Source organism: Eutrigla gurnardus (genome assembly GCF_963514095.1).
Source record: "Eutrigla gurnardus genome assembly, chromosome: 4".
In the NCBI taxonomy this organism is placed as follows: Eukaryota; Metazoa; Chordata; class Actinopteri; order Perciformes; family Triglidae; genus Eutrigla; species Eutrigla gurnardus.
The window spans coordinates 24,720,489-24,741,926 of record NC_139918.1 but is presented as its reverse complement, the minus strand read 5'-3'; the positions used below and the strand labels follow the sequence as shown (position 1 = coordinate 24,741,926).

Sequence of the window (21,438 nt, the reverse complement as noted above, 5' to 3'; positions counted from 1 at the left end):
CCTGGAAATCGCAATTTCTCTTGTTAAAACATGCATATCTGTGTTTGACCTCAGTTGAAACTTGCCTGAAAGGCTGGAGTTTGAAAGTGGCGCCGTTTTTTCGCTTCTGCTCTTTTTCCGAACAGGAATAGCACACAAGGGTGTGCATTCCTAAAGCACGAGATTTTGATTCTGCGCCTTCGGTGACGTCACCGTGGCGGCTACTTGCATAAGCCCACCCCTCTTTCACCACCCAACCCCGCCCCGTCCGCTACCTGAAATCGCCGAAGCGCCGCCATTATGTTTTGGAGTCTGCATGCAGGCAAGCCCCCCCGGCTCTGTCCTTCCTGCGGCGAATCAACGCGCGCCTCATTACATATTATACAATGCACATCCGGACCAGTCAAAACCTCGCGCGTAATCTCGCGTGATAAAATCGCGGTACGAAAAAGGGTCAGAACAAGCTCAATGTTTGATTAAAATTTTTTTTTTTTTTTTTAATAAGTTTTACGAATTGATCCAAAGCGATCCAAGGGGGGCTGGATACGTATAAAACCAGGTGATGACTCCTTTAACAAAACAAAGCCATGCAGCCATGGATGTCGGAACTATTTTCTGAGAGGGGGGGGGGGGGGGGGGGCGGGATTTTTGTTGGGAGGGTCGGGGGAGCGACGCACACAATGGTTAACGAACTAGACTGGATAAACACATGCAGCATCTTAATTGTTAAGAAAATGAAATTAAATAAATGAATAAACCAAGCCTTTAAGAAACATAACACTATTGAAGAGGGGGAAAACTCCTATATGGACCCCTGCAGTCCTTACATCTGGACTGCGTTACCCAACTGCTCTCAGATGCTGGTTTTGACTAATAGGAGGATCTCTGTTGTGTTCAAACCTGTTTTTGTGTCCTTCATCAGAGTTGTACATACAAATAAAGAACGTATAATTCTCATGTGATATGTTTTAGAAGATCTATAGTAATTTTATATTGATATTATGGATGCCTTCCAAATGTTCACCCCTCCGAGTTGAGATGACAAAGCTGGAGTAGACTTGTTGTTTTCTAAACTGCAGTAAAACAACAACCTTGTGTATTTGCTGCTGTTTGCTGTCGGGGCTCGTCTGTGTCTTCCTGTTTTATAATAAAATAATATGTGAATTATTGAAACGCTTTTAGAGACATTTTTCCTTTTTTTTGAGTTTTTTATTTATGACATGGTTCCCATGGAAACGACGACAAGGAGGATTCCGGCGAATCGTCCAATGAGGTGCTCTCGTTTCGAGACGCGCTCTTTGATTGGCTCCGCGAGGAGACTTCCGGTGAATCCACTCGTCGCCGCTGCCTGCCGCTCGAAGCGCGCGGATTTACAAACACCGGAGAAAGTGAAATAGTATGAAATAAAACCCTCTTCTTCTACTTCGCAACTCAGCTAACCCCACCGGGATGAAGACGACGGTGCTATGACGCCAACGTGACGTCGACTCGGAACTAAAGTCCTTGAAACTGCCGCGCGGAGACCCCGAACCGAACTTCGTGTTTTCTTTGTAGCGGCAGCGACGTTAGCAGGTAGCTAGTTAGCCTGGTAGCTAGTTAGCAGGTAGCTAGTTAGCCTGATGGCTAGTTAGCCAGGTAGCTCAGGGGGAGGAGACGTTACCTTGTCAACTAGCGTCAACTGAAGCCGCTTGTGGGGAAAAACAAGCCGGATTCTTCCCGTGGATGAATATTCAAACTCTAAATATTCGAGCAACGCAAAACTATCGATACAACATTAATCAACACTATTTTGAATATTAATTAATTCACGTTTAAAGGTGATGTCGCTGTCGACGGAGGCTCGTGTTTTAGTGGCGAGGGGCCAAAGTAGTCGAATAAAAGGAGGCACTATATGTGTGGTTCCGGACCTCCTCACATCATCCGGTCCCCCCGAGGAGGACCTGGACCTGAACAAGTCCTACCCGTGCAGGCAGAGCCCGCTGCACCGGAAGAATCTACGGGCGTTGCAACGTCGTTATTACTCCGGTTCTTTGAGCGGTGAGTGACGTCTATGTGACGTAGTTGAACGTGATTAAATACAGCAGATGCACAATTAACAGTCTTGATAATTGATTTATATAAAATAATAAAGTGAACACATTTAACATTTGCTGCTTTTCCTTTTGAGGAATGCAACAAATTATTTTCTTGTTTGGGGGGAAAAGTCACTTTGGGCTGAAAGTTAGGAGAGATTTGTGTTACTTTTTTAAGGTCTGTTCCCTGTTTATTTATTGTTTGCTGACAGGTGAGAGTTTGGACGTTTGCCCTTCTGTCGCAGCCAGAAACCTCCAGATCTCCAGCTTACATCCGGGCGTTCCTGCCGTCTTCCTGCCGCGACCCTCCACTCCGTCAGAGACGGAGGAGAGTTTCTTCACTCAGCTCCTCTCTGGAGAGTTTGGTCCGTCTGGATCTCCGTCTGCTTTCAACCCAAACAAAGTCATTCTGACGGTTGACCATAAAACCAAAAAGGTGAACCCTATTTTCATGTTTGTTTTTTTTATCTTAACGAATGATGGTGACAACATTTCTGTAACGATGGTCCAGTATTGGGGAATAACGAGGAGTCCCGGTCTGAAATCTGAATACCAGGAACACCACGAGTCTGCTGAGCTCTTTGGCCTTGCAGCTGATGGTCTCTCTCTCTCCCTCTCTCTAAATGTGTCTTTATCTTTTATTTTCAGATTTTGTCAGCCAATGAACAGGCCTGCCAGCTGTTCGAGTGCACCACCGATGAGCTGATTGGAAAAAAGCTGTCCTGTATCCTAAAGAGAACCAGTCAGGTCCTGGAAGAAGCGTTGGAGGAAGACTTTCTGCTCCCGGATGGAACTGTTGAGGCTGTGTCCGGAAAAGTGGTGCGAATTATGATGTCTTTTATAAAAACGACATGACATTTCAGAGTGTTTCTTCTTAATGTTTAACGTGCTACTTTTCTTCTGTAGGTGGATGTTGTGACATCATCTGGAGAGGTGCCGGTGTCGGTGTGCACACACAGACGGTCACACAACCAAGAGCAGTGGGTTGTCGTGATGGAAAGTGTGGAAAGGTTGTCAGCCTCTCTGTCCTTCACACAAGACGTGAGTATTATTATTCCACAGCCTCAGTCGTGTGTTTTCATGATACATCCACACTGCTAGATGTAAAATTCAGGGTTGGTACAGGTGCTGGAAATCCTTGAAACCACTTGTATTTTAGCGTGGTGTTTTCAAGGTTTGAAGTGCTTGGATTTAGAATAAAGTGCTTAAAATGTCTGTTCTATGTGGGGAATAGTTGGTGATTATATTTCTGTGGATCTGCTAGTGGAATTAGTTTTCCTTTCATTTGTGGTCCTTCTGTAAAAAGCTGTCTCCAAACATCATGTTGGTTGTTTATAGGACAATAACATCTCATTTAATGTGATGAATAAGTAGACTGAATACTGACGATTGGATTGGTACAAATATGGAGTTTACCACAGCTGGAAGGTGCTGGAAAAGCATGGAAATGCACCTTGAAATGCTTGGAAATTTGACTTTGGAAAAGATGTAGGAACCTTGAATTAAACATTCTTTTTCTTTCCTTCCAGGGTATTATCCTAACCTGTGACTTGGCATTCGCTCATCTCCATGGATACCACCATCCGGACGAGTTAAAAGGGGTGCCCGTGAAAGCACTAATCCCCTCTTTACAAATCCCCCTACACAGTAATGTGTTGCCCAAAGTAAGCTCACTTCACAGCCCAAACCGTCCCGCTCAGCTTTCTGAATCTTTCGTGTCTGTTTACTAATCTGCTTCTCAGACAGTTCAGGGAAACATAAATCACATTTCACAGCATTTAAACATCAGGTGTCAGGGTTTCTCTAAATGTGTCTTGCTTTTCTCGCCTCCTTCCAGATGCTGCGGGTTCAGAGAGTATGTGGTCAAAGTAGAGGTGGGGCATCAGTCCCGCTGTGTGTCAAACTCCAGGGGGAAGTTGTGTGCGGGCGGCCGCCGCATCAGAACGATGGAACGGACTGCAGCGGCCCGACGGAGAGTCCTGAAACATCGGATGCACGTTCTCCTCTCGCCTCGTCGCTGTGCAAGCTGGAAACATCGAACCCTGAAGAGCCGAACTCTGGTACGTCAGTGAGGGATTCATTTACTCCATGTTGATTCTAGAAAAATATACAGATCAACATGTTTCATGTCTACGTCCTGTAGTGTGTATTAGTTGAATAGTAGTTTAACTGATCAGAGATGCAACATAAACCCTGTAAGGTAAACCTAATAAATGTAAAGCATCATATCCTGTAACGCAGTTACTGAATGTGCTCGTCCTCGTGTGTCCTGGCTCTAACAGACGGGGCCGGCGTGGTCTTCCCCCCCGCCTCTCCGCTGGAGTACTCGGGAACCGTTTGGGCGTTTGCTCCTCTGAGCGGCCTCCTGCTGCTCCGCCCCGATGGTTCGATCCTCAGCGTCCACAACCACCTGGCGCTCAGCGTGTTCGGCTACGACAAGGACGAGCTGCTGACGAAGGTTGGCCAGCGCCGCCGGCTGAGCGCCGCCGCCGTGCTTCTGGGTCGATGACCTCGCCCGACTCTCACTTCTATCTCCGCTGCTTTGTCGTCAACAGAGCGTCACGTTTCTGATGCCGGGCTTCTACGGATGGATGTCAAACTCGGACAGAAGGGCCGACTCCTTCTCTGACTCTCAGGCAGACGCTAATAAAAGTACAGCCTCGTCCAGAATATCGGGGAAATACGGTGAGTTAGTGAGGTAAGGGCTTTCACAGCCCGCTAGAGAGATTAGTCTAAAACAAACTGGTTTAGAGGGTTTTAAACCCAGTTTCAGACTTGTAAACCTCCTCTGGCCTAAACTATGGTTATAAAAACATCCACAGGTCGGTGTGATATATAGATGTATCTGTCCCTCGTGTACTTCTACTGCGCTGTTCTGTTCTTTTACTCTGGATTTATTCCTGTCATGTGTTATGTTTTCTCTTGTCATACGGTAATATTTCTCTACGCCGTGTGTGATATAATCTTTCCCATCCGTCCTCAGACCCGTCCTCCCTGGTGGCTGGTGATATGGCCATGGTGCACCAGGCGGTCCTGGGAAGAAGCTCCAGAGGGGCCGGCAGGATCTTCACGGGGACCAGCTCCCGGCTGGAGAAACCTGGTGTTGCTTTGTCTACTCTTTCTCCTCCCGCTGTCACGTCCACACGAGTGCTGATGTAAGTAGGGATCCCTGAAGGGGTTTTTTAGTCAAATACTTCACCAAAAGGGTGAAACACTGCTTGAATGGCGTATTGGGCTCACACAGATTAAAGTCCAGCCATTCTCTCCTCAGGGCCGATGACACCACGGAGCTGTTGGAGGAGGCGGCCCAGGTCGCCCTCTGCTCCACCCAGCTGGACGCTGCTGACTCCACTCAGGCTCTCCTCCAGACGTTTGCCTGGGTGGAGGCTCCGGACGAGGAGGAGGAGGAGGAGGAGGAGACCTACTGCGTGCTTCCCACCGAACTATCGCACCGTAACGGAGAACAGCAGCTCGGCCGGGGAGTTCACACGAATAACAGACCTGCCGTCAAGACGGTTTCAGGTGTGATGAGACTCGTGGTTTTAGTTTACTATCATGTATTTGTAATTCTTCTTTAGAAGCATAAAAACTAAACTGCAGTATACTGACGGGCCAAAAAAAAAAAAGATTAGTGTAAAAAAATCAAGATTCTAAATTAAAAGAGTCATAACTTCCTAAAAAATTAATACTAAACGTTTGTGCAGCATGAATGAATGTAATCTTTGTTCTTAGATTTGTCTTTTTGTATTTACATTATTGTAATCAGTTTAACTTTTCCGAAATGTTTTAATTATATAATCTTTGAGATCATATTTCCGTGTTTTTGATGTTTTTCCCCCTTCAGACGGTCGGAATGGCCTCGCTGTTGGCCGGGTCGGGGGCTCATGTGCAGCCGTCCTCCAAGACTCCAGCTTTGAGGTCATCTCACTGGAGAGCAGGTGAGGGTCAAAGTGTAGGCGGGGTATCTATGCTGTCATGAAGTCAATACCCACTAAAACAGACCTGATTTATCAATGATGTGAATGTGATGCAGGCCTAATTGTCAATATGGAAACTTCCCCCTCAGTTTGATTAAAATGATATCTGTGAGTTCTGGACAGATTAACTGATTTAGTGCCATCGAGGGATTTATTTTTGTGTCATCAGTTAATAATAATAATAATGAATTTTATTTGTAATGCACTTTATATTGAGCAAACAATCTCAAAGTGCTACATAAAAAAAGAAAAGTAAAAGTTAAAATTTGGAGAGAGAGCGTCTCTCCAAAGGAAACAACTAATGAAAGGCTTTTTTAAAAAGGTAGGTTTTTAGGCCTTTTTTAAAAGTGTCCAGGGTCAGTGGTGCTCTCAGGTGGTCAGGGAGAGCATTCCAAAGACAGGGAGCGGCGTGACAGAAAGCTCTGTCTCCCATGGTTCGGAGTTTGGTCCTTGGGATCTGCAGGAGGTTTGCCTGACCGGAGCGGAGGTGTCGTGAAGTGGGCTGAGGGGTGATTAGCTCCTTCAGGTAAATAGGAGCATTACCATGGAGGCACTGGTGGGTCAGTAGGGAAACCTTGTATTCAATCCTGAATGGGACAGGGAGCCAGTGGAGGGATTTGAGAATTGGTGTGATGTGGTCAAATTTTCGTGTCCTTGTAAGGATCCGGGCAGCACAGTTTTGAATGTATTGGAGTTTTTGGATGTTTTTGTTGGAGATCCCGGCAAGAAGAGCATTACAGTAGTCCAGCCTGGTGGAGACAAAGGCATGGACGAGTTTTTCTGCATCTGGGAGAGAGAGTGATGGACGGAGTTTTGCAATGTTTTTTAGGTGGTAAAAAGAGTTTTTGCAAAGCTGTTTGATGTGAAGTTCAAAGGTCAGGTGGGGGTCCATTATTACACCAAGGTTGGTGACTGATGGAGAAAGGTGGATGTCGTGGCCGGCGAAGGTGATACTGGTAATGGTGGATGACCGGGTCTGATGTGGGGTGCCAATGAGAATGGCTTCAGTTTTTGAACTGTTAAGCTGCAGAAAACTGTTGATTGAGACTATTTTTGCAGGTCGTCCTCGGGCTTCTGTGAAACGTTCGCCGGCCACGGTGGTTCTGATCCGGGCCCGGCGGCAGACTCGCCCTCGGCACACATAGTCAACTCGGCCAGCTGTTTCCTGGACCTGAACAGCAACGGGGACCTGGTGACCCGGGCCCTGGCCGTCCTGGATCTGAGTAGCAGTGTGGAGCTTCTCAGCGCCCGAGGGTACAACGATGACGACCAGCACTCCATGACGTCCTGCGATACGGCTGAGTTACTGCGCACGCCCTCCCCGTGTGTGGTAGAGCATCACCAGGAAGGGGTGCCCGGCGTCGAGGCCGGGAACGCCGCCGCCGTCGAGACCGGGAACTCGAGTGTGGAACAAATAGAAAATGCGCACGGCGAGAAGCATCAGTGGGCGGCTCTCTCTTCAATCCACAAAGAAAAGAGCCAAGAGTTCTGCATGCCGGTTAATGACGGGATCCAGTCGATGACGGACATTCCCGCCACGTCTACGCCTAAGAAGCAGAAGGCGAACGGACACGAGGCGTCCTCAGACGCTGGTCAGATCCTGGAGGGGCGGTACGAAGGCAGCGCCTACCACAGAGATGGGCGGAGAGTAGGTCCGTGTACGACTGCAGCCGTTCATCTGTTCCCCTCCGAACATCTGCTCCCTAAAGGTCTTTAACCAGAAGCTGACTTTGTCTCCAGATGTGCAGTGTGACGTGTGCAGGACGGACCTCCCCGATGGAAGCTCCGTGTTCTGTGTGTGGATGAGTCGGCCCGACCAGCAAGGGGCGCTGTCGCACACGGGCAGACTGCACAACCAATCGAGAGCCAGTCTAGGAGAGGTCAGTGTTAGTACTGTACATATATGACATGTATTGTGGTGGTCTTAAGTCCTGGTTCTGTCCTCCTGCCCCCGTTAGAGGATCGGCGAGGCCGGGCACGGGGAGGCGCTGCGCTCCACGATGGATCTGGATCAGTCTCGAGCCTGCGACGGGCAGTTTGAAGAGGAGTACCAGCCGGTGAAGGCCGTGGGTAAAGGAGCCTTTGGTTTCGTCTGGAAGGCGATACGACGCTGTGACGGACTAGAAGTAAGGAGACCCATATCCCGTTCACGTTTATACAATATGCGGCAAATTCTACGTAGAAATATTTGACATGAATTTGAAAACGGAGATAAACCTTTGTGAGAGCGGGTGTGGTTGTTGTGATGTCATCCGTCTACGTGTGGTGACACGTGCAGGTGGTGGTGAAGTTCATCAGCAAGGCCCGGATCGTGAGCGACTGCTGGGTCGATGATCCGATGCTGGGCCGGGTCAGCCAGGAGATCGCCATCCTGACACGCGTGCAGCATCACAACATCGTCAAGGTAACCGGCTCGTCACGTCAGAGGGCTTAAAAAAAACCATCGTACCATTTTTACCATCCATTCCACTAAACTCCTCCCACGCCGCCAGGTGCTGGAGGTCTTTGAGAACGGAAGTTACTTCCAGATGGTGATGGAGAAACACGGAGACGGCTTGGACCTCTTTGAGTTCATCGACATGCAGCCGAGGCTGGACGAGCCGCTGGCCAGCTACATCTTCAGACAGGTGACGCATCATGTGGTCGACCAATCAAAATGCAGCAACTCCATGAGAAATCTATTGAAGAGACATTTTGGTAGTTCTGGTTCCTTTTCATTGAAAGATCATGCAAATATGCATAAATATGCAAATGTCATTATTTATGGGGGACCCACAATAAATGCATTTCAACACGAGATAAATAGACTGCAAATTTTGAGTCTTTTCATTCAGCTTCGCTGCACTGAGCTGGTAATGTTAGGAGAAAACAAATATTTATTGAGTTTTGACAGATGTGTGAAATACATACAAATAGCTTGATACATGAAAAGCAATTGAACATACACACAATTCAGCAATATGCTGGTTTTATGATTTGGAAGGAGAAATTGGTTAATAAATAAACAGTCAAAAAGCCAAAAAAATGAGAGAAAATGTGTGAAGTTCCACAGAGTGTTGCTGGCTGAGATCAGAGGGAAGATGCAACATAAAGGAGACGCTGCATACGTCTCTAGCTCTGCTGGAGAATCCAGACTTTTATAAATTGAATCCAGATTTTGAGAAATTTTAAGGAATCAAAACGTGTCTTGATCCGGAGCCAAACAAGAATTCTGGGTCACAAACTCACATCGTTGGTTGTTGTCGCCATCGTTTGTATGACGTCGTACGTAAATGAGCGTGTTCTTTCCCTCCCCAGCTGGTGGCCGCCGTCTTCTACCTGAGGACCAAGAACATCCTTCACAGGGACATCAAAGACGAGAACATCATCATCGACCAGTGTTTCCACATTCGGCTGATAGACTTCGGCTCCGCGGCCATGATGACTCCCAGGAAGCTCTTTTACAATTTCTGTGGCACCCTGGAGTACTGCTCCCCCGAGGTGCTGCAGGGGAATCCGTACGTTACCCCGATGATGTCACATTTAACTCGTTGCAGTGACTTAACTGCTGCCGTGTTTTAAACGTGTTCCTCGTGTGGTTTGCAGCTACGAGGGTCCGGAGCTGGAGATGTGGTCTCTGGGCGTGTTGCTCTACACGCTGCTGTTCAGCGAGAACCCTTTCTGTGGCGTTGAGGAGATCCTGGCCGCCAAGCTGAAGCCCCCGTTCCTGCTGTCGGCGGGTAGGTGGCTGTTTGCTGAGGGCTGCACATTGTTTTCATTGGTTGGCACGTAGCAGCGTATTTGGAGCCAAAATAAGATTATTATAAAGCTGCAGGTCGAGCGTAATATTCTGAGAAACGTCATATTTAGCAACTTTTCAAAGTGGAGCAGACGTGGTTCCTAACAACTAAAAAACACTATTTACATTTTATAACAGTTTTGTCTTCCGCTTTATTTTCTTGCAAATTTATGACTTCGTAATTTTTTAATTTGTCACTTTAATCTCAGAGAACATCCAAGTGTTTTCATAGACGTGTACAACTTTAATCCTTCCCAAGCTCCATAATTATTATTATTTTTACCATCAATGGCTATTATAATACACCATCGTTAAAAAACGACCCTTTCTTTCTTAAAAACCTGCAAGCTGAATCCTCTCCATGTCCACCCTCAGACCTGCACGGTGTGCTATGTGGACTGCTGCACCACGATCCCACTCGGAGGATGACCCTGGACCAGCTGCTGCTGAAGTCCTGGACCAGCCAGCCCATCTCACTGGCCGAGTACAGCTGGACCGAGGTGGTCCCTCCCAGCCAGAGCCCCTGTGAGTACGCTTCAACCTTCAAACTTTAAATGCCCTCATGGGGTTCTGAAATACAAACGTCTTTAGTAGATATTTGGTATTTTCTCTGCGTGGAAGGAAGAATCAGTCCAAGCTGCAACGACGGCTCATCCTTGTTTCCTCTAACAGGCTCGGGGCAGCACCGGGGGTTCAGTCCTCAGGTGTTCCTCAAGCAGGGCCTGTTCCCGGACGCACACGACGAGACTCTTCCTGATGACGAGGAGGAGGAAGATGAGGAGGACCGGTTGTCAAGGGCGGCCCTGGAAACGGAGCTTCAGAAGTATCTCCACGAGGATTAAACACTCGTCATGAGCCCGACGTTCAGGCAGCGTCGGCACAGAGAGGACAGGAAGTGCAAAATACGGAAAAAGGAAGCTGATCGACACTAAACCGGCGTAATTAATATCAGCTGGTGCTGATCAAAATGAGCTTCCTTGACATATTTATAATTGCTGAGTGACACAAAGAAAAGCAACAGGATGTAGCAGTTATTTCCCTTTTTCTATCCATTATGTTATTTATTCTTTGGATTTAGGGGTAGTTTGAACATATAAATCAGAGATATTGTTGACTTGGATCCAGTTTGAGCGACCGAGTTGTTTAACTGAAGTTGATTTAATAGTTTTATTAATCCAGGCTTCTTGTCATTTTTTGTGTCTGTTTTATGTTCATGATTTTAATCTTCACTGTTAATTAATTTGTAAGTATATTTACAATATTTTATCTATTTATTTTTATACATGAATAAATATTTGACCACAAATTCGGTGTTTCTTATGATTGAAGGAATTACTGAGTGTTGATCACAACTGTAGAAAGACTGCAAACTTTCAAATGTGCATTTTATATTCTTTATGCAGCCAGCGGTAAAAACTAATCTGTGGAAACCCAGGGTCGGAAAACAGAAACTAATATTGATTATCTCAATAACTTATTTAGAGTCTTAAGTCAATTTTGAGAAATGCTCTCTTTATTTTGAGATATGAATTCAATAATTTGTTGACATGTTACAGTAGAAATGTTTATAAAAAACAATATGAAAAGGAAATATGATTCGTATGATCAGCAAATAAATATTAAAGGTATGAAAAGGAGTAAACCTTTATATCAGATCAGCTCTTGAAGCTTTTATTCCTTTTTAATGTCAACGGAGCTCAGTGACGTCACGTTAACGTGGTCGTTTACCCACAAAGCATAGCGTTGTTTCGTTAAACACGGAGGATTTAAATAAAAAGGTAAACAAAGAGGAGTCACGTGGTGCGGAGACAACAAAGATAATGTCAGAAGAGGATCAGCAACACTTGGTCGGGTTTCCCGCCTGTTAAAGTTTCTTTTCGCCGTAGCGGCCGAACGGAGCGACTCCCATCCGGGTGGCGTCTAGGAAGGTCGTACCCGAAAATGTGTAGACGCCACCCGGATGGGAGTCGCTCCGACCTTCCACCAAACACAAAACCAATAAATAAAAACCAACAGACGTTCGTTTCTTTTAGAAAATGAGGAACGCTTCACGAATTTGCGTGTCATCCTTGCGCAGGGGCCATGCTAATCTTCTCTGTATCGTTCCAATTTTAGTATATGTGCTATCGAAATAACACGATAGTTCTTTGGTCCCGGAGGACATTTAAAGGGCTCTGAGGCACGAGACGCCTTTGTCATGGTGCCACAGGCAGTAGAGACCGGAACGGGACCAAGACCGGGTTCAGGGACTTCATTAGAGGGTTTACAGAGATCTGGGTTCCGGACTGTGAGTCCTGTACCGACAGTGGCATCAAGACCAGATCTGACCCACTTCTGCCAGCCCTGCTGAGGAACTCACGGGGCTGATGGGAACTATATGCAAATAAGATGCTACGTCACACAGCCAGGATTGGTGGGAAGGGAATTACCCAGAGTTGATATTACACACCTGTTTTTTATTATTATATTCAGTGTTGGGCAAGTTACTTCAAAAGCGTAATGCATTATTTATTACTCGTTACTGTCATTTCAAAGTAATTAGTTACATTACAATATTACTGTCTTTGAATTGTAAGGCATTACACTACTTTTACATTACTTTTGCATTACTTTTCGCCAAAATAAAAGGAAATATGTTTTTTTTTGTTCTCAATAGATCTTCTTGTGTTCAATGCAGCTCATTACACAGTTTTTCGCTTCAAAATAAAAGAACGAAAAACGGAAAATGACTCGTATCCCGTTATTCGTTTTTAAAAACGGAAAACGAGAAACGGAAAACGACTCGTAAACTGATGTTAGATATTGTGTTCATGAATGGGATTCGGGGATGAAATAACAGTGACATTTTTCATTCCAGATTTGCCGTACGTCTTTTTTAATGACCCGGAAGGCGCTGTGTTATGCTGCGAAATTACCTGAAAGCCTACCTGAGACATTTAGATGGAGCTCTAAAACACTGTTCATAAACGCTCTGACAGCGTCTGACGCTCGCGTTTTGAAGTAAACCTACTGTTTTAAACACCCAGCGTTATGACGCGGACTTAAAGCGGTTCAAAACCGACGGGGAGAATCGGAGCCTCCGCCCCTCAGCTGTTGATCCTCGGTGTGACGGCGCTCTGACCGACCGGGAGCCGCTCGGTGTCCAGCTCATGGAGCCTGCTAACAACAGCGATTAATTAACATAGTGTAGAGTTACACGGACCGGCTTTCACACTTTTGGCAAATTTGTATAAAAATAACACACCAATTGATTTCGGGTTTAAAATGCATTGTAACGCGCGTTACTGAGATTTGTACCGAGTAAAATATTACCAATTTTTGGTTGTAATGCTTTACATTACCGCGTTACAGCAAAACGTAATGCATCACAGTAATGCATTACTTTTGTAACGCGTTACTCCCAACACTGATTATATTACACGTTTTTTTATTATCATATTAGATAGACATCTATTTTTTATTATTATATTACACATGTTTTTTATTATTATATTACACATGTTTTTTATTATTATCATATTAGACATCTATTTTTTATTGTTGTGTTACACATCTGTTTTTTATTATTATATTACACGTTTTTTATTATTATTATATTAGACATCTATTTTTTATTGTTGTGTTACACATGTTTTTTATTATTATTATATTACAAACCTGGTTTATTATTAGTTTATTACACACCTGGTTTATTCATCAACCAGTTAATTTAATTTAGAGTATTGAAGCCGTTAAAACAAGTAAATACATTATTTGACAGGTACGTATGACAGCTTTTAGGACCTTTTCAGACCCGGATGTTGCCGCCTGGTGGAAGTCCAATAAAATCAGATCAGATTTAATCATTTTATTATTATGTTGAAGCAGACATGTGATCAGGGTGACAACTATAGGGCAAATAAAACAACAGAATTCGGGAACAAGAAGTTCGCTAAAGTCATTGTGTCTGAAGGTGCTTTAAGGTGGAGATGGTCTCAAGGTTTTGGGCTTTATTTGAGCAGCTTTGCAGTCGCCATGGAGGTCATGGTGGTCATCGTCGTCATGGTCATGGTGGGCACGGTGATGTCCTTGAAGATGGGCTGCGTGAGGCCGGTGTAGGACACTTTGTTCTCGCTGAGAGTCCCGATGATCATCTGACGCATTTCCCTGCTGGCGTCGCCGCGAACGGCCAGCAGCGCCTGGATGTGTTCCTCCCTACGGAGAGACATCGGGTCAGCCTCGCCGTCGGGCAGCGTGTGTGTGTGTGTGTGCGTGTGTGTGTGCGTACCTGATGTCAGGGTACTTGGACACCAGCGTGGTGACCTCCAGGAACAGCAACGTGGGGTCGGTCAGCTTGAACACTTCAGCGATGGCGGCGATGGCGCCACAAAGCCGGTCCGTGTCTTCACCCTGCACCCAACAATCACTCGGAAAGTTAGACCCCAGTCGTTACCATGACGACCGCGTCACCGCATCCACACTTTGGGGTGTGACGCCGCGTTGATTTGTACTCAACCGTTCTGTAGAGAACCTTCGGTTTGCCGACTCCTTCAAGCAACTGGATTTTCGTAATTTTTTTACAAGATTACATTTGAACACATCATGACAAAGTTATCGTTTATATTAGCCTGATTTCTCTAAACAGAGCTTGAACACATGGTAACGTACCTCAATGTGTCAGAAACTCCACTGAGATATAAGTATATCTATGAACTCACAGCAGCCAGCTTCCTGAAGAGGAACTTGAACTGATCGGCCTCTTTGATCATCCGATCGGCTCCCTCCCTCCTCTCGTCTGCGTTTTTAAAGGTGATCCTCTTCTGCATCACCGCTTTGATGTACTCCACCACCACGCGGCGCAGCGCCTCGCTGGTCATCTCCTAGCAAACGCCACATCACAAGATTACAGACCACCAACATCAGCACGCTCAGGACCTTAACGTAGGAAGTTGAGTAGAACAGTTTTCTTGGCTCCAGTGAGTGTGTGTGTGGAGCAGTGAGAGCAGAGAGGACCTCAGTGACCTCAGAGGGCGACGGAGGGAGAGGGAACAGGATGCTGAGGAGGTCCTGGTCCCGTCCGGGTCCCGTCCTACCTGATTGAAGGGCTTCTTGATCTTGTTGAAGTCGTTGAAGTAGTCCTCCACCGTCACACAGATGGTGTCCACGGCGTGCGAGCCCAGCAGCCATTTCCTGGTCAGCAGCTCGCTCAGGTGATGCTGTTCAACGCAAACGCCATCATCAACGCAGTCACATGCATTTCACTGTCCATCAGGTTACTTTACATTCGTTTTAGTCCTTTTCTTTTAGTAATCAAGCAGTTCATGACAGCATCTTCACAAACATCTTAAATCTCTTCTAAAGACTTTGTTTTTACTGTTAAGCTCTTTGTATCTTCGTTTTTCAAAAGGTGCTATTTCAAATTAGTTATCTTTATGATGCTTATTATTATAATAAGAGCTTCTCAGTGGGAGGATTTGGCCGTTTTAAGGAGCTTTAAATCATAATCCTCATTGGATGATCACTGCGACTCACTTCAAGGTCGAGGAAGACCTCGTCCAACAGGAACTGACATCCCTCCTTGGCCACCTCGTTGAGCGTCCTCTCGATGGCGGCGTCGCTGTCGGTGGGCTCCGACGACTGCGAGTACTTCCTCTTCAGACTGTTGATGGACTCCCTGAGGAACGCCGGAGGAGAACCGCCACGCGTTACAACGTGGAACACCAGGCCTTCCATCATGATGACATCATGAGTGTAGAAGGAATGAGATCTTACTTGAAGGTCTGGCAGTTGTTGATGATGGCGATCATGTACTGGACGTAGCACGGAGGCAGCTGTCGGTCCCTCAGGTGCTCCTCCTTGTAGGTCATCGCCTCCTCTCTGTACCTGAAAACACAAACACACCTCCGTTCACGCAGTTATCAACAACCTTCACTTTCACCGCTGAGCACTAAAAACTATATTTAACTCTTCTAACGGAAACACGGAACAGAAAACACACAGATTTTAAATCTTATTTGTGCAATAATGTGGACTATACCTTTCAGACCACGATGATATGATGTATGTTTACTTCTCTGCTTACTTATTGATATTTGTTGGGTTTCCCCTCCTTGCTGCTGTTATTCTGGACCTAAAAGGATCTAATCTCATCTTCTAAAGCGTCACCACAGCGGAGAGAACAACTCGCCTGATGAGGAACGTGTTCATCTGCTTCAGGCAGAGCTTCAGGACTTGCTCTTTGAAATCTCCGTCGATCTGTGCAGCCACTTGCAGGTTCTGTTCAAACATCTGACAAAGAGGAGAGAGAGAGAGAGACATGTGGGACTCAAACTAGAACCTTCCTCTGAACGCCGTCGACACGTCGCACGGCGGTCGCACACTTCTTCATTGTCGGTCGTTTTAACGGGAATGTAAAAATGTAATTTCTTTATTCTAAGAAGACGGAGAAACAGCGTGTTTGAATCCAAGCAAACATCTGCTCATGCTCCACTAACGGTCCACTCTGTGTGTGTGTGTGTGTGTGTGTGTGTGTGTGTGTTGTGCATGTGTGTGTTACCTGAAAGACGATGGCAGGCAGTGTGGTCTGGTAGTACCCGTCCTGGTCGGCCTCAGGCTCAGTGTCTTTCTGCCAGTCCTTCTTGTCCGTCTCCAGGGCCTTCCTCAGCCAGCCTGTTATATTAGACTGGAGACAGGGACAGTCTGGATCACACAGGGGGTCTGGATCAGACAGGGGGTCTGGATCAGACAGGGGGTCCGTACCGTGAAGGTCTTGACGTATTTGCTGAGCAGCTCGTCCACCACGTCCTGAGGCAGCAGAGGCTCCAGCTGGTTGATGTCACACTCCGAGTAGAGCTCTGGATGGCCCATCATCTCCTCACTGAAACACACACACACACACACACACACACACACACACACACAGACACACACGCACACACACACACGCACACACACACGCACACACACACAAACACACACACACACAAACACACACACACACACACACACAAACACACACACACACACACACAAACACAAACACACACACACACACAAACACACACACACACACACACAAACACACACACACACACACACACACACACAAACACACACACACACACACACACACACACAGAACTTTTGAGATTTTTGAATTGCAAATAGACTGTTCTGTCCCAGAGCTGAAGGTGAAGGTGACCTCTTGTAGGTGTTGAGGACCCAGGTCAGCATGGATACGATCTCGTTAGCCTCCAAGTCCTCGGCGGCCAGTTCCTTCACACGACAGGACACGCCGTTGTGGTAGAGGTCGAAGAACCTGAACACACACACATTTAACAAAATGAGGATTTCAGTGTTTTATGAGTTTTAAGCATATTTAACTATAAAGTAAAAACTATCCCCATGAAGGACATTTCTACATGTTTTTTCCAAAACTAACTGAATCTCACGTCATATTAATAACAGACATAATAATCCATAATTCCCCTCAAATGCATTAAAAATAAAGTAACAAACCTGTTTTGTACAGATACCTGAAAATACTACTGAAGTACAGTAACAAAGTATTCGTAACGTGTTCTATCTGCGATCCGGTTGAAAATGAGTTTTAAACATATGTTTACAATTCTCGGGATAATGTGAGGTGAAACGTTGTTCTCGCCCCGAGGTGCCAGCTGGAGGACAGCTGGGCGCTCCAGCGATGATGCCCGTTACCTGTTGAAGGTGTTGTAGTGCGCCGGGAAGCACTGCACCATGAGGTTCTTCACCACGATGAGGTCATCCAGGACGTAGCGCCGGGTGATCTCCAGGAGACGAATCAGCCACATCTTATCCACGTCCCTCGTCACCGCCTGGGTGCCCTCGATGCGGGTGCTGACCGTCCCCTCCAACACCTGCAACACACACACGGCGAGACCGCCGCCGGGGAAGTGTGTGTGAACGCTTTATAATACTGAGTTTGATTCTCACTGGAACAACTTGCCTGAGACTTTATTATTAATCATAACAAAAATGATAAGAAGAAGAAGAACAAGAAGAGGAGGAAGAGGAGGATGTGTCGTGTGAAGATGAGGATCACCGATGAGGTAGAGAAAAACAACGATCCTCCAACTAGAAGCTAAACAACCTCAAAGAGCACAAAGAGATACTCGAAGTACATAAATATAATATAAATATGTTTCCTTCCTAACTGAGTGAGCGTTTCGTCTCTCACCTGGAACATCTTGTCCTTCCAGCGTTTAGGCCGGCCCGGCGGGATGAAGCCCGTCTGCTTCCTGCGGTCCACCATGCGGCGGTCGATCTTCTCCTCCCGCTCGATGATGCGGACCACCGACACCAGCATGGTGGGGTCGCGGCGCACCGTCAGCATGGACCTCTGCAGCACCATCCACAGCTGCTTGGCCAGCTCGTCTGACAGAGCCTGGACCTGGAACACACACACACATCACGGTTATGAGACTAGAACAAACAACCACACACACACGAGGCTCATCGTTAGAAAAATCAATGTTCAGCAGGTTTTAACTGATTCAACTCATGTTTTGTGATTCATGACTCCACAGTAAACTCACGATAATAACTTTACAATAATAAAATTTACAATAATAAGTAAAATGCTGAGAAAACACAAATGATGACGTGACCCAGTCAGACAAATAATAAACATGTTTTTATCAATATGATATCAAGCTAATGATAAGTAAAAGAAGAACATAAAATAAAATATGCATATGACAGAGGATATGAATGATGGAGAAGGGGTGGGTTTTTTTAATTCATATATCTCTAAGCTTTCTAGTTGTGTATTATATATATTTTATTTTCTGTATTCTTTTGACATATTTGACAATAAAAAAATCTAAATCTAAAAATGCTAGTAAAATATGTTTGTCTGAGTCTGCACTCAGGATCTTTGGTTCCCACCAGGATCCTTCATAGTTCACAGCTGTGTGATGTTCCCATAGATCTATAGATCTAGATCTGTTCCACACTCACGTCATCGAAGTAGATGGAGATGAGGTTCATGTCGCTGGTGTTTTTGCTGTCCATGCGGAACTGTTCGTACATCAGGTCGTCCCGGGAACACTCCAGCTCCATCAGCTTCCTGTGAGCCTGCAGCAGCTCCGCCTGCTCTATCAGCTGCTGGGTCTGCTCCACGATCTCTGGTACTACACACGCGCACACACACACACACACACACACACACACACACACACACACACACACACACACACACACACACACACACACACACACACACACACACACACACACACACACACACACACAGACGAGTCAGAGGAAACCCCCCCGGATCTCTGAGTGAAACCTGGAGGACAGCTCCAGCTGAAGTGATCTTACCAGAGAAGATGTTCTTGAGGTTCTCCACGGCCGACGCCAGCTGGCTGTGTTGAACGACGGCGTCCTTCACGTCTTTCAGGTTCTCGATGGTGTTGATGCTCTGCCTCCAGTCTTTACTCACGTCCGCCAGCGAGCCCTGGATGTCCTTCACGTCCAGCAGAGCGCTGTGCAGCTGGGTCAGCCCAGTGCGAACGCCGTCCAGCTGGGACTGGATGGCTGCCTGAAGGACCCGAGGAGGAGACGGACACGGTGTCATTGTGACCTATGACCTCATCCATGTCAGGAAATACATCCGTTTACATGAAGTGCACCGGTGATGATGCATTTGCCTGTAGAACAAACTGCAGCTAAAAAGAAACCTCGCTCACGGTCCTCTAGATCAGAGCCCTTCAAGGTTTTTCAAGCCAACCCCCAAGACTCATAGAGACCCGGTGGAGGGACCCCCAAGGCCTATAGAGACCCGGTAGAGGGACCCCCTGTTACATATTGTATAAAACTGTGTTCCTTATTAAACCGGTCAATAATAATAATAATAATGTGTTGAGCAGCCTATAGTTCCATGTATAACAGCACTTTGTAATGATGCTTGGCCATTAAAATAATAATTGTTGACAGATTCATATATTTATAGAACATATTGTAATTCTGTGTGGGCATTTCTACATCACAATTTCACATTAACAACATTTATAAGTGCTTATTAGATGTTCATGTTAACATGTCTTTTTGGACATATTTTACATTTTGCCCGCTGAACGAGAGCGCCTCGTTAACACGTCACCTTCAGCCGGGCTTCCACCGAGGCCTTCTTGCGAGCCTCTCGCCTTCGGTACTGCTCCACTTTGTCAAGCTGGTCCGATCGCTGCAGCATCCCCGCCACCCGCTGCACCGCCGTGGCAACCGCCTCCCGACTCGTCTCCTCCATCGTGCTCCTCCGCCGGGGAAAGTATAGCCGTGTCCGAGGGCTTCGTGCAAAAGAGCTGAAAGGTTCATCCATGAGGAAAACTATTCATTATTTGTTCACGCTATATATGAAAAGGAGGACTAGTTCATTCCTTAAGAGTTGATACAGTATTTTACAGAAGCGTAATGCATTCACTTGAGAAAAATATATTTATATTATAATATAAATATAATTCTGGATAAAGGAGAAACCTCAAAATCCTGCCAGAGCTCTCATTTACTTTCGAGCACAATTTTACTTGTTAATTCAGAAAAACAGAGCAGAATTTTTTTTTGAATGAAATTAGTCCCTGAATTTGCATTACGCTTCCACCAACTTTTTAAATTATTGTTATGAATAGAAAAAGCTGTAGTGGTGGACGTGAATATTATCCTGATTTTAATTTTTTTTAATATTATTTTTAAAATGTATCCTGTTTTATGCAGAGATATATTATTTCAGATAATTTTATTGATGTTCACTAAAAACAAAAACATATTTTTTTCCTTAACAAAAACATTTATTTTTTATTTTAACAAAATGTACCAGCATGTTTTCAGAGTTTAAAGCATATTCTGATGGTTATCATAATAACGTGAAGCGCAGACATTTGTTTTGTCTCACTTCTCCAGTTATCACTCTGTAAATCACATGACCAGCTGTCAAACACTGAGCTAGTTAGCTCGTTAGCTAGCACGTCGCTGGGTTGTTAATGTGATGCCAGCTAGCGAGCTAGCGAGGTTTTTATTCCCGACAAAACTGCTGACTCAGACTTTGGTTTCAAATAACGACATTAACGATCCAGATCATCATTAACCAGCTCATTAAACTGAGCGTTAACAGCATAAAGCTAAGCTAACAACAGAAGGGTAAAGGCTAACGCTCCTTCTATGCGCCTGCGCAGTAAAGCTCGCTGTACTGACCCGAAGAAGAGTCTCAGCGCGGGAACTCAGCGACGCGACGAGCGGACGATGAACCGCATTTCTACAAACACATCGTTAATATTTTCAGACGAAGTTTTGTTGTTGTGCTTCTTCCTCGTCGCAGCTCCGCCCAGCATCAGCAGCCCTCTTCTTCGTTGGTGTTTATTCTGTGTTTGGGGAGCAAAAAACATCTTAGGGCCACACTACCGCCACCTGCTGGACTGGAGTGTTGCGCAGTAGGTTGGCAGGGAGGGAAAGGAAGACAGACAGACAGACAGACAGACAGACAGACAGACAGACAGACAGACAGACAGACAGACAGGAAGAAAGAAAGAGAGAGAAAGAGAGAAAGAAAGGAAAGAAAAGGAAAGAAAGAAAGAGAGAGAAAGAGAGAAAGAAAGGAAAGAAAAGGAAAGAAAGAAAA

At 45.8% G+C, this 21,438-nt stretch overlaps 2 protein-coding genes across 2 annotated transcripts; one reads left to right on the top strand and one right to left on the bottom strand.

The window, feature by feature from the left end:
* Window positions 1–1,334: 1,334 nt before the first annotated feature.
* pask (PAS domain containing serine/threonine kinase) lies at window positions 1,335–11,100 on the top strand. Its single transcript, XM_084006739.1, has 20 exons — window positions 1,335–2,016; window positions 2,264–2,487; window positions 2,700–2,870; window positions 2,958–3,092; window positions 3,581–3,715; window positions 3,889–4,111; window positions 4,334–4,509; window positions 4,607–4,736; window positions 5,035–5,206; window positions 5,323–5,573; window positions 5,896–5,989; window positions 7,088–7,680; window positions 7,769–7,908; window positions 7,987–8,154; window positions 8,307–8,432; window positions 8,521–8,655; window positions 9,326–9,525; window positions 9,614–9,747; window positions 10,182–10,331; window positions 10,479–11,100. Exons 1-20 carry the CDS (start codon window positions 1,800–1,802, stop codon window positions 10,646–10,648), a joined length of 3,744 nt encoding a protein of 1,247 aa, XP_083862865.1. The 5' UTR covers window positions 1,335–1,799; the 3' UTR covers window positions 10,649–11,100.
* Window positions 11,101–13,638: 2,538 nt separating this feature from the next.
* On the bottom strand, window positions 13,639–21,173 carry exoc3 (exocyst complex component 3). Its single transcript, XM_084006756.1, has 16 exons — window positions 21,015–21,173; window positions 19,930–20,128; window positions 19,149–19,368; window positions 18,783–18,955; window positions 18,001–18,213; window positions 17,502–17,680; window positions 16,987–17,103; window positions 16,545–16,662; window positions 16,342–16,467; window positions 15,973–16,073; window positions 15,558–15,668; window positions 15,318–15,459; window positions 14,879–15,001; window positions 14,504–14,665; window positions 14,074–14,195; window positions 13,639–14,000 (listed from the first exon to the last, which is right to left on the bottom strand). The coding sequence occupies exons 2-16, from the start codon at window positions 20,071–20,073 to the stop codon at window positions 13,796–13,798; spliced, it is 2,256 nt and encodes a 751-aa protein (XP_083862882.1). The 5' UTR covers window positions 20,074–20,128; window positions 21,015–21,173; the 3' UTR covers window positions 13,639–13,795.
* Window positions 21,174–21,438: the final 265 nt, after the last annotated feature.